Here is a 12239-nt window from a genome sequence, read left to right on the forward strand (position 1 = left end):
ATAGCTATTAGCCAGGATGGGCAGGGATGTAAAACCATGCTCTGAAGTGTCCCTAGCCTCTGTTTGCCAGAAGCTGGGAATGGGTGACAGGGATGGATCACTTTATGATTCCCTGTTCTGTTCATTCCCTCTGGGGCACCTGGCATTGGCCACTGCCAGAAGACAGGATACTCGGCTAGATGGACCTTTGGTCTGACCCAGTCTGGCCATTCTTATGAGCATGGAACCTAATGCAGAGAGGTACGGTGGTGCATCATGGGACATGGAGTCTGACCAGGAGGCATCAGCTAGAGGAGACAATGGGTCACAAGGGACCTGGAACTACAACTCCCACGAGGCACTGCAGCGGCTCAGGCAGACAGAGATTGAACTGACCTAACCCAAAATATTTTTGTTTCAATTTTTCCAACAGAAAATTTTGTTGAAATCTATCATTTCCCCCCTGCCCCCAAGCAAATTTCAATTTGGACAAAGCCCCATTTTCCAACCGGAAAATGTTTTGTTTGAAATTTTCCAACCGGTGCTATCCTTTAGAAATACCCTACTTGGTGGATCCAGGATATCAGATGGGTACAGATTGTTATGAGCCTGAGGCATGAAATAAAGATCGAAGCAGCAAGACAGTTTGGTGTGGGACTCTTCTGCGCTACACAATCCAAGAAGTGTTGTTATCACAACCCTCCACCTGTAAAAGGCAGCTGGGGATTAAATCACAGGCCCCGCTGCTCGGTATTTCTGGCACGCTGCGATGTCACACTTGAAACTACATTCAAGGAAGATGCAAATAATCCAGGCAATGCCTCCAGCCAGGTAGGTGTGACACTGCACAGGTAGCTGACTAGCCTATCTATACACTAGTGGACACCTAAATAGTTCAGATGTAATGTAACTACTTGTCAGTGTTCAGAATGCGTCTGGAATTCCCCTGTCTGTCTTCTCGCCCCAGGATTACACTAACGCTGGCTTGTCCCATGGATCTGAAGAATTTCCCCATGGACGTGCAGACGTGCATCATGCAGTTAGAGAGCTGTGAGTCCTGAGGGGTTTCCCCTCGAAAGATAACCACCATCTTTCCTCTGCCCCGCTTCAACTCTCAGCTGGTTCTCTGATTAAGAAAGACAAAGGGGGATAAAACCAGGACCTACCGCCTGGCATGTGCACGATCCTCTGCTCACACTCCTTTCCCTGCCAGCACCCACACCGCCCTGCCTAGCACTAGTTTCTACCAACAACTATTTCTTGAGCCTGTGTTGGAGGAATAAAGCCCCTGTCAAAGGCAAAGGGCATTCAGAGCTGGGGAGGGGAGGGCTCTTAAATCAGGGATCAGAAGCCAAAGTAGAGGTCCACATCCCTCCGCTCCTTGCATCGGTCCCCCCAAGAGCCCAGACATGCTGACATAAGCCTGTCTGTCCCTGTGATCCCTGCAATCTTGTTTGTTAGTTTTGCCAGTATGGTTTTCCTTCCTGCCACTAGCACTCACTCAGGGAGCAGCTCTCAGTTTTCCAGGAAACTACCTGACATCTCTTAGCTTGAGCCAGGTTCAAGCAATTGCTGAACTCCTAAAAGGGGAGCTCTAATTTATCTACATTTGCATTGGCCTCCTGCTTTGAAGGAGAAAGGTGAAGGTTCTCCAAGCTGCAAGTGGGGCCTTTTTCCCCCTTTACGATGCATGCTGGCACCTACAGGAACCCCCACCTGCTTCCTTAACTAAAAGGAAAGAAATCCAATGATCAACTTAATGCAGAGGAAGAGCCTGGGGCTGAAAGGCTCAGCTAAGTTAAGATAAAAGAATAGCCCAAGCCAGCAGAATATCTGATTTATTGGACAGGAATCCACTGTGACCCATAAAGTTCACCACTATAACCATCACTGCCCACCTATACCATATATATAAGCTTTTATCACCAGGTATGCCTCAGCAAACTTGTTGTGCGAACCAGTGGAGAGCCATGAAACCCATCCTATCATGGGTGATCCGGTCTAACTCCCGGCATCTGTGCAGGACTCCCTTCCCCACAACACCATCCCTGTGAGCACCTGTCTTCGACACAGTTTGGTTTCTTGCTCATGTGTCCTATTTGTTCCCTACTCTCAACAGTTGGCTACACAATGAATGATCTGATATTTGAATGGCAAGAGAAAGGAGCTGTGCAGGTTGCTGATGGATTAACCTTGCCTCAGTTTATCCTGAAGGAAGAAAAAGATTTACGATACTGCACCAAGCATTACAACACAGGTCAGTAACAGGGCATAAACCGCAGTCTCCCATCCTCAGTGCCATTTACCTTTACTCGCTAAGCTCCTTGCAGTAAGAATTTGGCCCTGTATATTTGCCACACATCATCTGTTGCATGCTAGCCGCATTTATCTAACAAATATATCCTGGAGAACAACCTGTCTAAAGGCTTGCTGAAGATATAATCTTCACACAAATGTATTGCCAGCAAGAAGCTAACAGACCCAAAACCTATGTCTCCTTCTTGTGCTCATCAGAGGTCTCTGCATCTGCTGGGGTATTTAATTTGGACCCTCTCACCAAGCTCATCTCTTCTATTCTAGAACTCAATGGGGAACTTCAGTCTACAGGGCTGTTAATCTGGCACCTTTCACTAGCACAGACTCACTATTGTTTAGTTAAAAAAACATGTCAGAGGGAGACGCATGGTGTTGTTATGCTGATGTTATTAATGCATGTGCTAGCCCTAGGGATACTCAGCCATCCCCTACCACATGCCCCCTTTGCCCAGCAAGAACCGTTTCTTAGCCAGGGAGTGGAAATTGCAGGCAGCCATTGTTTGCTGAGGTTGGATGCCATGAGATTATCATGCCTCCTACCAATAACCCTCTAATTTAACTTCTGTCATTCTCAGGCAAGTTCACCTGCATAGAAGCACGTTTCCACCTGGAGCGACAGATGGGCTACTACCTGATTCAGATGTACATCCCCAGCCTTCTGATAGTCATCCTGTCTTGGATCTCCTTCTGGATCAACATGGATGCTGCACCTGCCCGTGTTGGCCTGGGCATCACCACCGTGCTCACTATGACCACCCAGAGCTCAGGTTCCCGAGCATCATTGCCCAAGGTACAAAGCACCCCTGACACTTGGAAGAAATTCCTTCATACCAATGTATTGAACAGTTAGGGCCAGATCTTCAAATATGTCCAGAATTCCAGTCAACAAACTTGCACATGGGCTTTCCATTACCTTTGTATGCTCCCAAATTTGTGGGCCGCCAGTGGCCAGTCCAGCCTCAACGCAAGTTAAAGCTGAGCTGCGCTAAGTTACACTAGGAGTAACTGCCCCCTAGGAGGCATCATTCTACGCCAGAGAACAGCACTCTCAGGCCATGCCCTAAGTGCCTACAAATTCTTAACATGCATATTATATTAGTTCATATACTCAGTGTATCTCTGACATTCAATATTAATACTGAATCTGGCCCACTAAGATACAATCACAGGAATGTAGGGCTGGAAGTGACCTAAGAGGTCATCAGGTCTGGCCCCCTGTGCTGAGGCAGGACCAAGTAAACCTAGACCATCCCTGACAGGTGTTTGTCCAACCTGTTCGCAAAAACCTCCAATGATGGGGATGCCACAACTTCCCTTGGAAACCCATTCCAGAGCCTAACCACCTGTATAGTTAGAAAGTTTTATCTTGTATCAAACCTAAATTTCCCTTGCCGAAGATTAAGCCCTTTACTTTTTGTCCTACCTTCTGTGGACATAAAGAACAACTGAAACTTGGGTTTCTTCCTATTCTGTATGTGCTACTATTTTTCAGGATTAACATCGGGTCCTGGACAACATTCCCTTGCTCGGTAAGACAGGTTTTAATGCCCGTGAGCTCTTGCTGAGCATATCATGGCTGCCTCAATTGTTTCATTGTCACTTTCCAAAGAGCTTGGGGGACTAGCGAGAAGAAAGGCAGGTGCTGGAACAAGGTCTCTCAGTCCCCCTCTCTAACCCACAGGTGTCCTACGTTAAGGCCATAGACATCTGGATGGCTGTGTGCTTGCTGTTCGTGTTCTCAGCTCTCCTGGAGTATGCCGCTGTCAACTTTGTGTCCCGGCAGCACAAAGAGCTGCTCAGATTCAGAAGGAAGAGGAGGCACCACAAGGTAATACACAAGTCATGCAGAGCACAGCTGGACCCAAGGAGTCCCCACCCTCTAGAACCTTAGAGGGTCACTCAATGGCCAGCTGGATCTAGCAAGTGGCGCTCAGTGAAGTTCTTTACATACAGGGAGATACAGAGGGGCAAGTATCAGAGCTATATGGCCAGCTCTGCTGATTCTGGTTTCTCCTCCAATATCCAGCTTGCTTCTGGGGTGTACCAAACTCCTTTATTTTGTTTACTATGCCTGTTCAGGGATTTATGTCCAAAAAGACAGTTCTCCCAAGAGTGACTTCCAAAGGGACGGATTTGGAAGTGCAGCTTGTTTTGATGGTTGGGGGGTGGTGGGAGCGGGTCTATCATGGAATGGCATAACTTAGTGAGGCAGCTTACCATAGCATGGAGGTAAGTGACACATTTGTTGTTTCTGCCACCTTGCCGAATATCGCGACGTTCAGAAGCATCTGCTGCTCGGATTTACTGTGATGTTCCTCTCTAAAATAGTCTTTAAAAAAAAAACCCTTAAAATGTCCTTAGCCAAGCTCCATGCACGTTCCCCATGACTGAAATCAATCAGAGCATGTCTGTGTTGGGTAGAAATCTACAGTCTGTATGCCGGTAGCTTTGGAACCCTTCGGAATGTGCCCACAGCAGAGATGCTAAGCCACAGAATGAACTAGAGAGAGAAATATAATAGTAGATACAATTAGAGGCAGAGGAATATAAATAGCTGTCTCAGGCTGGCTCCAAATGCAGAGATGAATAGATACTAAAGAAGTTGAGCTTCATAAGCAGATGAAAGTCATCTCCTACATGGCAGGTGCCCGGCCTCTCTTGAAAGAGAACAACTCAACAGTAGGTATTAAGGTCCTAGAGAGGAAGTGCGTAATTATTTCTGGAGAAGATCCTGCCTTGATTACAGGCCATTCTGCCATTGGTGCACCATCTCATTCAGGGAATAAATCCGGGCACTTTACCTTCACCCCAGTTCCACGCATCATCGCCAGCATTTCGCACAACAGTGTTCACCTTCCATTTTCCATATGAACCTTCTGGGAGGGGCAGCTGTCTCTGTGCCCCAGGACTGCTCTAAGGGTTGGTGTATAGTGGCTTACTAAGGGTTTGTCACTGCATTACTGCAATGACATTGCACATGCACTAATCCCTAGCCTATAACCAGCTGGGATTTTGAACAGCTTCATACCTACTAGGAAAGGCTGCCTTTCTACCGCCTTCCACCTCCCCAGTGCTGGGGGATGATTTGGCTCAGGGCTGCTTTAATTTGTTTTGCCTGGAACAAGTTTCCTAGGGGCCACTCAGCCAGCTCAGGATCTGCAGAATGCAGCATTCTCTGCACCCACCCGCTCAGCACTCACTGTGCAGCTTGAGGCAGGGAGTAGGACAGCATAGCATGCAGCTGGCTCTGCCAGGATGACATCACCAGGGATTCTCCTCTACAAGGGGAATTCCAGCTGCCCCTTAGGGTTTTCCCATTGTGCAAAGTGGAAGGGAGTGGAGACCAGGGATCTGACCCTCTAAAGCATGGGATTTATTTGTTTTCACCTTTATCAGCCCGACTTCCTAGTGGTGCTGACCACTGCTTCAGACTGGGAGTGCCGGCCTACCTCGGGGATCCCCGGCTTTAGCCCAGGGGGCTTGCTATGCATAGACCGGAAGATTTAGCACTTGGCTGAACCACGCCTCTCCCAGTCTCTCCTCTCCAGGAGGTTGTCTTACACCCCCCTCTCCTGCTGGCCCGTCCCTTACAGCAGAGGAAGACAGCCTATTAGATGAAGTGCCATGGGACTCTCCCAAGAACTGTAAACATTTAAAAGACATAGACAAGAATTTAGGAACCATCCAGTTACACTGGGCCAGGCACTGTCCTGTAGGGGGCTCCAAAGAGCAGTGGCCTGAATGTAATGCGGTGCCACAACTTCAACACAGAGCTCGGCAGAGGACTAAGAGGCCCCTTGTAAAAGTGCCTCAATTAACTAGAGAGACAAGGCGGGCGAGGTCAGAGCTTTCATTGGACCCACGCCTGTCGGGGAGAGGGGCAAGCTTTTGAGCTACACAGAGCTCTTCCTCGGGTCTGGCTCTGCCCAGCTTGTCTCCCACCAGCAGACGGTCCAATAAAAGATGTGACCTCACCCACCTTGTCTCTCCATATCCTGGGACCGACAGGGCCACACCAGTGCTGCAAACCCCATTAACTAGGACAATGAACGCAGAAGCAGCAGATTTTCAGCACCCTCCCTAAATCACTGGCCTATAGCAAGAGTTAATTTGTTACGAAGAATCACCCCAGAAGGCTAGAAAAATAGGTCAAACCACAGAGCAACTGGACTTCTAGCTGCACAATGGTTCCTCACATGCCAGAGAAATTGTCACACTCTCAGGAGGCAGCATGATCTAGTGGATAAGATGCCAGGAGACCTGGGTTCTGTTCACAACTCTGTAACATCTAGACAACCAACTTCTCACCCTGTGCTTCAGTTTCCCCATCTGCAAAATGGGTGATAATGGTTGCTCACTTTTGTAAAGCATTTTCAGATCTCTGGATGAAGAATGCCATATACATGCACAAAGACAAGTGCTCTATGGGCCATGGAAACCAACAGCAAAGCTCCCATTAACTTCCGTTGTGCACGATCAGGCCACATCATGGAGAGAAAACTAGCACATTCTGGTTCTGAGGGAGTGAGAACTGCCTGCTTAAACCAGTCTGAGCTGCAGCCATCCAGCCCGGGTGCCTCACTGTGCTTTTATCCCCTAGTCCAGATTCAAGCATCCCTTTCTACTGAGCCACGCTGCTGCATGCAGCTCGCGCTGCCGTACTGTTGACAAACTAATAATAAAAACTCTAGTTAGAATGTTTCAAAAGATCTGTTTGCCAGAGGTATTCAACCAAACGCAAGGCTGCTGTTACAATCCCTGCATAATCTCACAGCAACTTTAATTGGAACAAAGCACAAACATAAAAACACGCCCAGTAAGCGGGGATTGCACACTCATCAAAACTTGCGGTTGATTGCGTGTATTCCAAGCACATTGTACAGCTCTGGAGAACCTGATGGCTCTATCCCAGTGCCCTGGAATCTTCTGATGTCTCTCTTCTAAGCACTGACATATCACACTGAATGAAATAATGTATTAAAATGGGCAACACTAAAGGAGCGATCAGATTGGCTGTTCAGGTCAAAACTTGCTAGCCCCCTTGCCTCCCCTTCATATCATGTGACCAAGGTGCTTCAGTGATGTATTGTCATAGGTGAATCTAGACACACCGGCTATATTCTGTTCATTTTGATTTTCATTTTACTTAGCGGCCGACATAACTTGGCTAGACTTCCCTATCTGCAATGGCACTTGCCCACAAAAAAATTCTTTCCGGATTTCATTTAAAACCCAGAGGTGAAAGTAAGCTGGTACGGGCAAGAAAGTGGCCGCTGGTACAGGCCGGTACACAGCCAACGCTAAAGCCCTGCCACGGGAGCACTTTAAGCACCATACCGGCAGGGCCGCTGACGGGGGCAGGGAGGGGCAAAAGGGGCAGCTGCCCGGGGCCCAGTGATTTAAAAGGGCCCGGGGATCCCGGCAGCAGCCCCTTCTGCCCAAGGCCCTGCCCCTCCCCCCCTTGCCCAGGAGCCTGGCCGCCCTTTAAGTTACCTTCACCCCTGTTGTACCCCTACATTCGTAACACCCTCTCCCCAGCATGCACGAGTGTGAGAGACTCAACTCGCCCGTAAAGCTACTTGCAGACTTATACCCCCCTATACCTTGCATGTTGGAGTCCTTCCATGGGAACTAGAAGGTACAATTGACCTCACAAAGGGTCGAATAACTAACCCATAAAATATGCATTTAGTGATTAAATGGGCCACGTTTTCAGCCATGACGTTCAGTCAGGAAAAAAGCCGAGTCAATTGTTTTGTACCTGCAAAAAAGCATATCTGCGTGCCGATCGCGTTGTTGAGCCCCCCACTACGCAAAGAGCACGTGCAAATGGGATGGAGGCGCATTTCTAACGGGGGGAAGCACTGGGCTGTGCATTTCCGCAGGTGTCAATCAAGGCCAGCAGCAGAGAGAGAAGTTGGCTCAATCAGTGTAAGAGGGACATTTTCATTCCATTACTATTTGCAATTTCACAATTTATATAGGGATGCACTTTGTGAAATTCATGCGTTCCCACCATGCATGCGTGTGTGTATATGTGTGTGTGTGTGAGAGAGAGAGAGAGAGAGAGAGATGGCCAATCAGGGAGCAGATGCAATATCATATGACCAGATACACACCACAAATAATGAACAGCAAACAGCCAAAGGCAACAACTTGTGAACACCCCATAGACCAGAGGTCCCCAAACTGCGGGGTACACCCCACTAGGTGGACATGGAGGAATGTTTGGGGGGGGGCGCAACAGGGCCCAGGCCAACCCCCATGGGGATGGGAAGGGAGCGCCAACCAGCCCCCACTGCACTCCCAGCTCTGCTCCAGCCCCACCCCGAGCCTCAGCCCCCGACTATGGCCCAGCTCTGCACCTGGCCCTGGTCCCAGCCCAGCCCGCGACTCCATCCCCGGACCCAGAACCACCCCCAGCTGTGGCCTCAGCCTTGGCCCCTAACCCCTGTCCCTGCTCTCAGCTCTAGGGGGATAGGAGGCAGACAGGGGTAAGGGGGGGCATGACCTTGAAAAGTTTGGGGACCACTGCCACAGACTGACTGTCCAAGCCCCCTTTGGCAACTACGTACCATGGTGTATGCAGCTTTAAAAGCTGTGATGAGCATGCATGGTTACTGCCCCTTCAAGGTCTAGAACATTCTGGTCTCACAGAGCACTATTGACCTGTTCATCATTTCCACTTGGAGCTGGCTGGAGACTGAACAGGATAATGCCCACTTGGTCCCTTTGTGGGTTTTATTCTTGCTGTTGCCCATCCTCATTCAGTTAAAGTCATTTTAGTTCATTAAAAAGGCACGATTGGCTGATTTGGCCCTGGAGACATGGCGCTCACCAATGAAGAATAAATTCGCAAAAAATCAAGACTGGCCCGTGAATGATTCATAAAGAACAAAAAGGGGTACATTTGCAATGAATATTATTCACAATTGTTTGATCTGCGTGTGTGTTTGTACCTGCCTGACACACCTGTAATGGCGATGGAGTCCGAACTCCAAAGTTAAGACGGAGATGTGTCTTGCACTGTGGACCTGATTATTAGAGGAGGGGTCTGGGTTCTCAGCACCTCTGAAAATCAGTCACAGTGTTTGTACTGCATGCTAGTTGTATTGAGATTTCCACTTCAGTCTTCATTGAGATGCTGTAGGTGTAGGCCTGCACCTGTGGGTCATCAGGTACTTGACATCTGCCTCGCCTGCACTTGGAGCACGTCCCTCGAGGTGCTAACTGGCAGCCCCGGCTTTCTTGCTTTGGTTCCCTGCCACCTGCTGGCAACAGCAGGAAGTAGTTGCCTATCTGCCGCAAAGAAGAACAGAGAAGCTCCCTGACTTGAGAGAGGCATCAGGTCATGTGGAGGTTAAAAGTGGCCCCCACACTTCAGAAACCAGTCACGCCGGTTTCTACGCAATGCTAATTGCTGAGGCGTCCTCTACCACGTAGATTAAAATAGCAAAATCCACTTGCTGGCTGAAAAACCATGTTTCCCAGTTTCTCCATAATCTAAATCTGCCTAGCAAACAAATTGGATTTTTATTTTATTATTTTGGTACTAAAATGGTAGAAATAGTAATTCTATGAACTATCAACTTCCTTTTCTCTTGTTTCTAATTAAGGCCAATGTTACGCAGGCACAGAAATGCCCAAGGGGTGGCACACAGAGATTTTAATGGGCTCTACAGAGAGTCGGGATGGGTTTCATGAAGGGTTATCCCTGCAACGAGCTCAGCCTGAGGCGGGTTTCTGCCGCTCACTGTCTCCCAGATTCACTCATTCCTGGCTTGTGTGTTATGTTGGCTCAGGTCTTCACTTCCTCCCTCCATCTCTCCCCCGCCTGATGGAGGGACAGACAGGGACAAGCAGAGGTACTACCATGATTCAGGAATCCCTGTCTTCAAAAGTATCAACATAACTTCCCAAAGCAAACATGAAGGATGCTTGAGCTGAGGGAGGAGTATCTCACAAGGTGTACATACAGCACCTAGCGTAATACGGCCCTGATATTAGCTGGGGCCTCTAGGCTTTGATATAAATGACCATGAGCCAGAGCCTGATGTTCTGACTCAACACCCAGTTCAGATCCTGCCCACCATCACACTAGTGTACCTCCCCCAACTCCAGTGGGGCTCCTCCTGATTTACTCCAGGGTAAGTGAGAGGAGAATTTGGCCTACGGTCTTTACACTGGCAAAACTCCCAGCACTGAAGCAAACCCTCTCAACTGAAATCAAAGGCTGATTTAGAACAGAGCATTTGGCCTCAGCATACCTGAGCTGATTCGCATTAAGGTCGATCCTTATTCAGTCCCTTGTTACTCCCATTGACTTCAGGAAGAAGTTTACCCCTTTGGAAACAAAAGGATTTGGCCCTGAAAACCTGCATTCTTAGGCCTGCATTGCGCAGGCCTGTTCACTCCCACGAAAGTTGCCAATTTTGGTTGGACATACTCCTGGAGGATTCATCACATGACAATCTTTCACTAAAGATTAATCTTTCATTCCTGGATACTCCAGGACAATCCTGGAGGATTGGCAACCCTAACTCCCATGGATTTCAGCATCAACTGACCAGGTCTTAATCTGCAGCAAGGGAGATATGGGTTAGACACGAGGAAAAACTTAGAATTAAAGCAGGCATCCAAGGGAGGTTGTGGAATCCCCATCATTGGTTGGAGAAACACCTGTCAGGGATGCTCTAGGTTTACTTGATCCTGCCTCAGTGCCAGAGGCTGGACTAGATGCTATCTCCAGCGTGACATTTCTCTGATTCTAGATGCCTTGTCACCTGCTGATCTTCCTGACCCCAGCACAGAGCCATGTGGGTGCAGGCTCCTTTGAATCGACATCAGGGGGCAGGCATTGGGAAAGTTTCCTTCATCTCTGATTACTTCTGTCTGGGAACAATGTGCATGGTACCGAGGAGGTTTCTCCTCTTCTCTCAGCGCTGGACATTCAGGAGCTTCGGGGCCTATAGGAGATACCTAGTACCACTTCAGAGAGCAGTACAATGATGGAGAGGGGCCCACTGGGATGGCATGAAGTGGAGTATCAAGGAAGGGAATGTTGCTGCAGAGAACACAGCCCTGAGACAAAAGAGGAAGGATGGGCCAGTGGTTAGAGTGCTAGCCTGGGACTTGGTGGAGATGGGTTGAATTCCCAGCTTTGGGCAAGCTATTGTGGGTCTCAGTTCCCCATCTGTAAAATGGGGGTAATAACTAGGCATTCAGATACTATAGCAATGGGAGCATTATAAATAGACTTCACACACCCCCACACCCCAGGAAGAGAGGAGGGGATGCGGGTGAGGGCCTACAGAAGGAACCCAGCAAGGGATGGGGAGTAGGTACATCGTGTCAGTAAGTCAAGCAGCTCGCCAGCTTGCTAAGCTTGTCTAAAAAATAAAAGCAAGGCTTTATTTCATTTTTTGCTCAGATGTGCTGACGTGCTCTTGGCTCCACTGTGTGGTTACCCAGCTGTGAGTGTGTAATTCCCCCATGCCGTGCAGCTACATGCCCAAGGTAGGGGCCATCCATAAAAGACACTCTGCAAAGGAGGACTGATGGGGCAGGAATGGGGGACATTTTTAGAAAGATCAGGGAGGAACTGGAATTGGCTGGTGCCACATCAATGCATTTTTATAGATTAAGCCCCTCTAAAGCACTACTGGGAGAAGCTGCATTTCTTCAGAGATTTAGGGCAGAGGTTACATGGACTTGCCAGCTGCCTGTTGGATTTTGAGCATCATTACAGTTCATTAGTAACATGGTCTAGTGGATAGTACACAGAACCAGGAGTCAAGAGACCTGGATTTCTATTCCTGACTCAGCAACTGATTTGCCGTATTACCCTAGGCAAGTCACTGCACGTCTCAGTTTCCCCATTTGGGAAATAGGGCCAACACCTTCCTTTGTAAAGCACTTTGCGATGCAGATAAAAGGACTGACAC

The 12239-nt window shown here is 48.6% G+C and overlaps 1 protein-coding gene across 1 annotated transcript in view; it reads left to right on the plus strand.

The window, feature by feature from the left end:
- Positions 1 to 12239, plus strand: part of GLRA1 (glycine receptor alpha 1) — a 40243-nt gene that overhangs the window by 27025 nt on the left and 979 nt on the right. Inside the window, exons 4-7 of the mRNA XM_077824665.1 lie at positions 947 to 1029; positions 2099 to 2236; positions 2871 to 3085; positions 3977 to 4123. Coding sequence (XP_077680791.1) covers positions 947 to 1029; positions 2099 to 2236; positions 2871 to 3085; positions 3977 to 4123 — 583 coding nt within the window. The remainder of the gene's footprint in view (positions 1 to 946; positions 1030 to 2098; positions 2237 to 2870; positions 3086 to 3976; positions 4124 to 12239) is intronic.

Source organism: Eretmochelys imbricata, chromosome 8, assembly GCF_965152235.1.
Source record: "Eretmochelys imbricata isolate rEreImb1 chromosome 8, rEreImb1.hap1, whole genome shotgun sequence".
NCBI lineage: Eukaryota > Metazoa > Chordata > Testudines > Cheloniidae > Eretmochelys > Eretmochelys imbricata.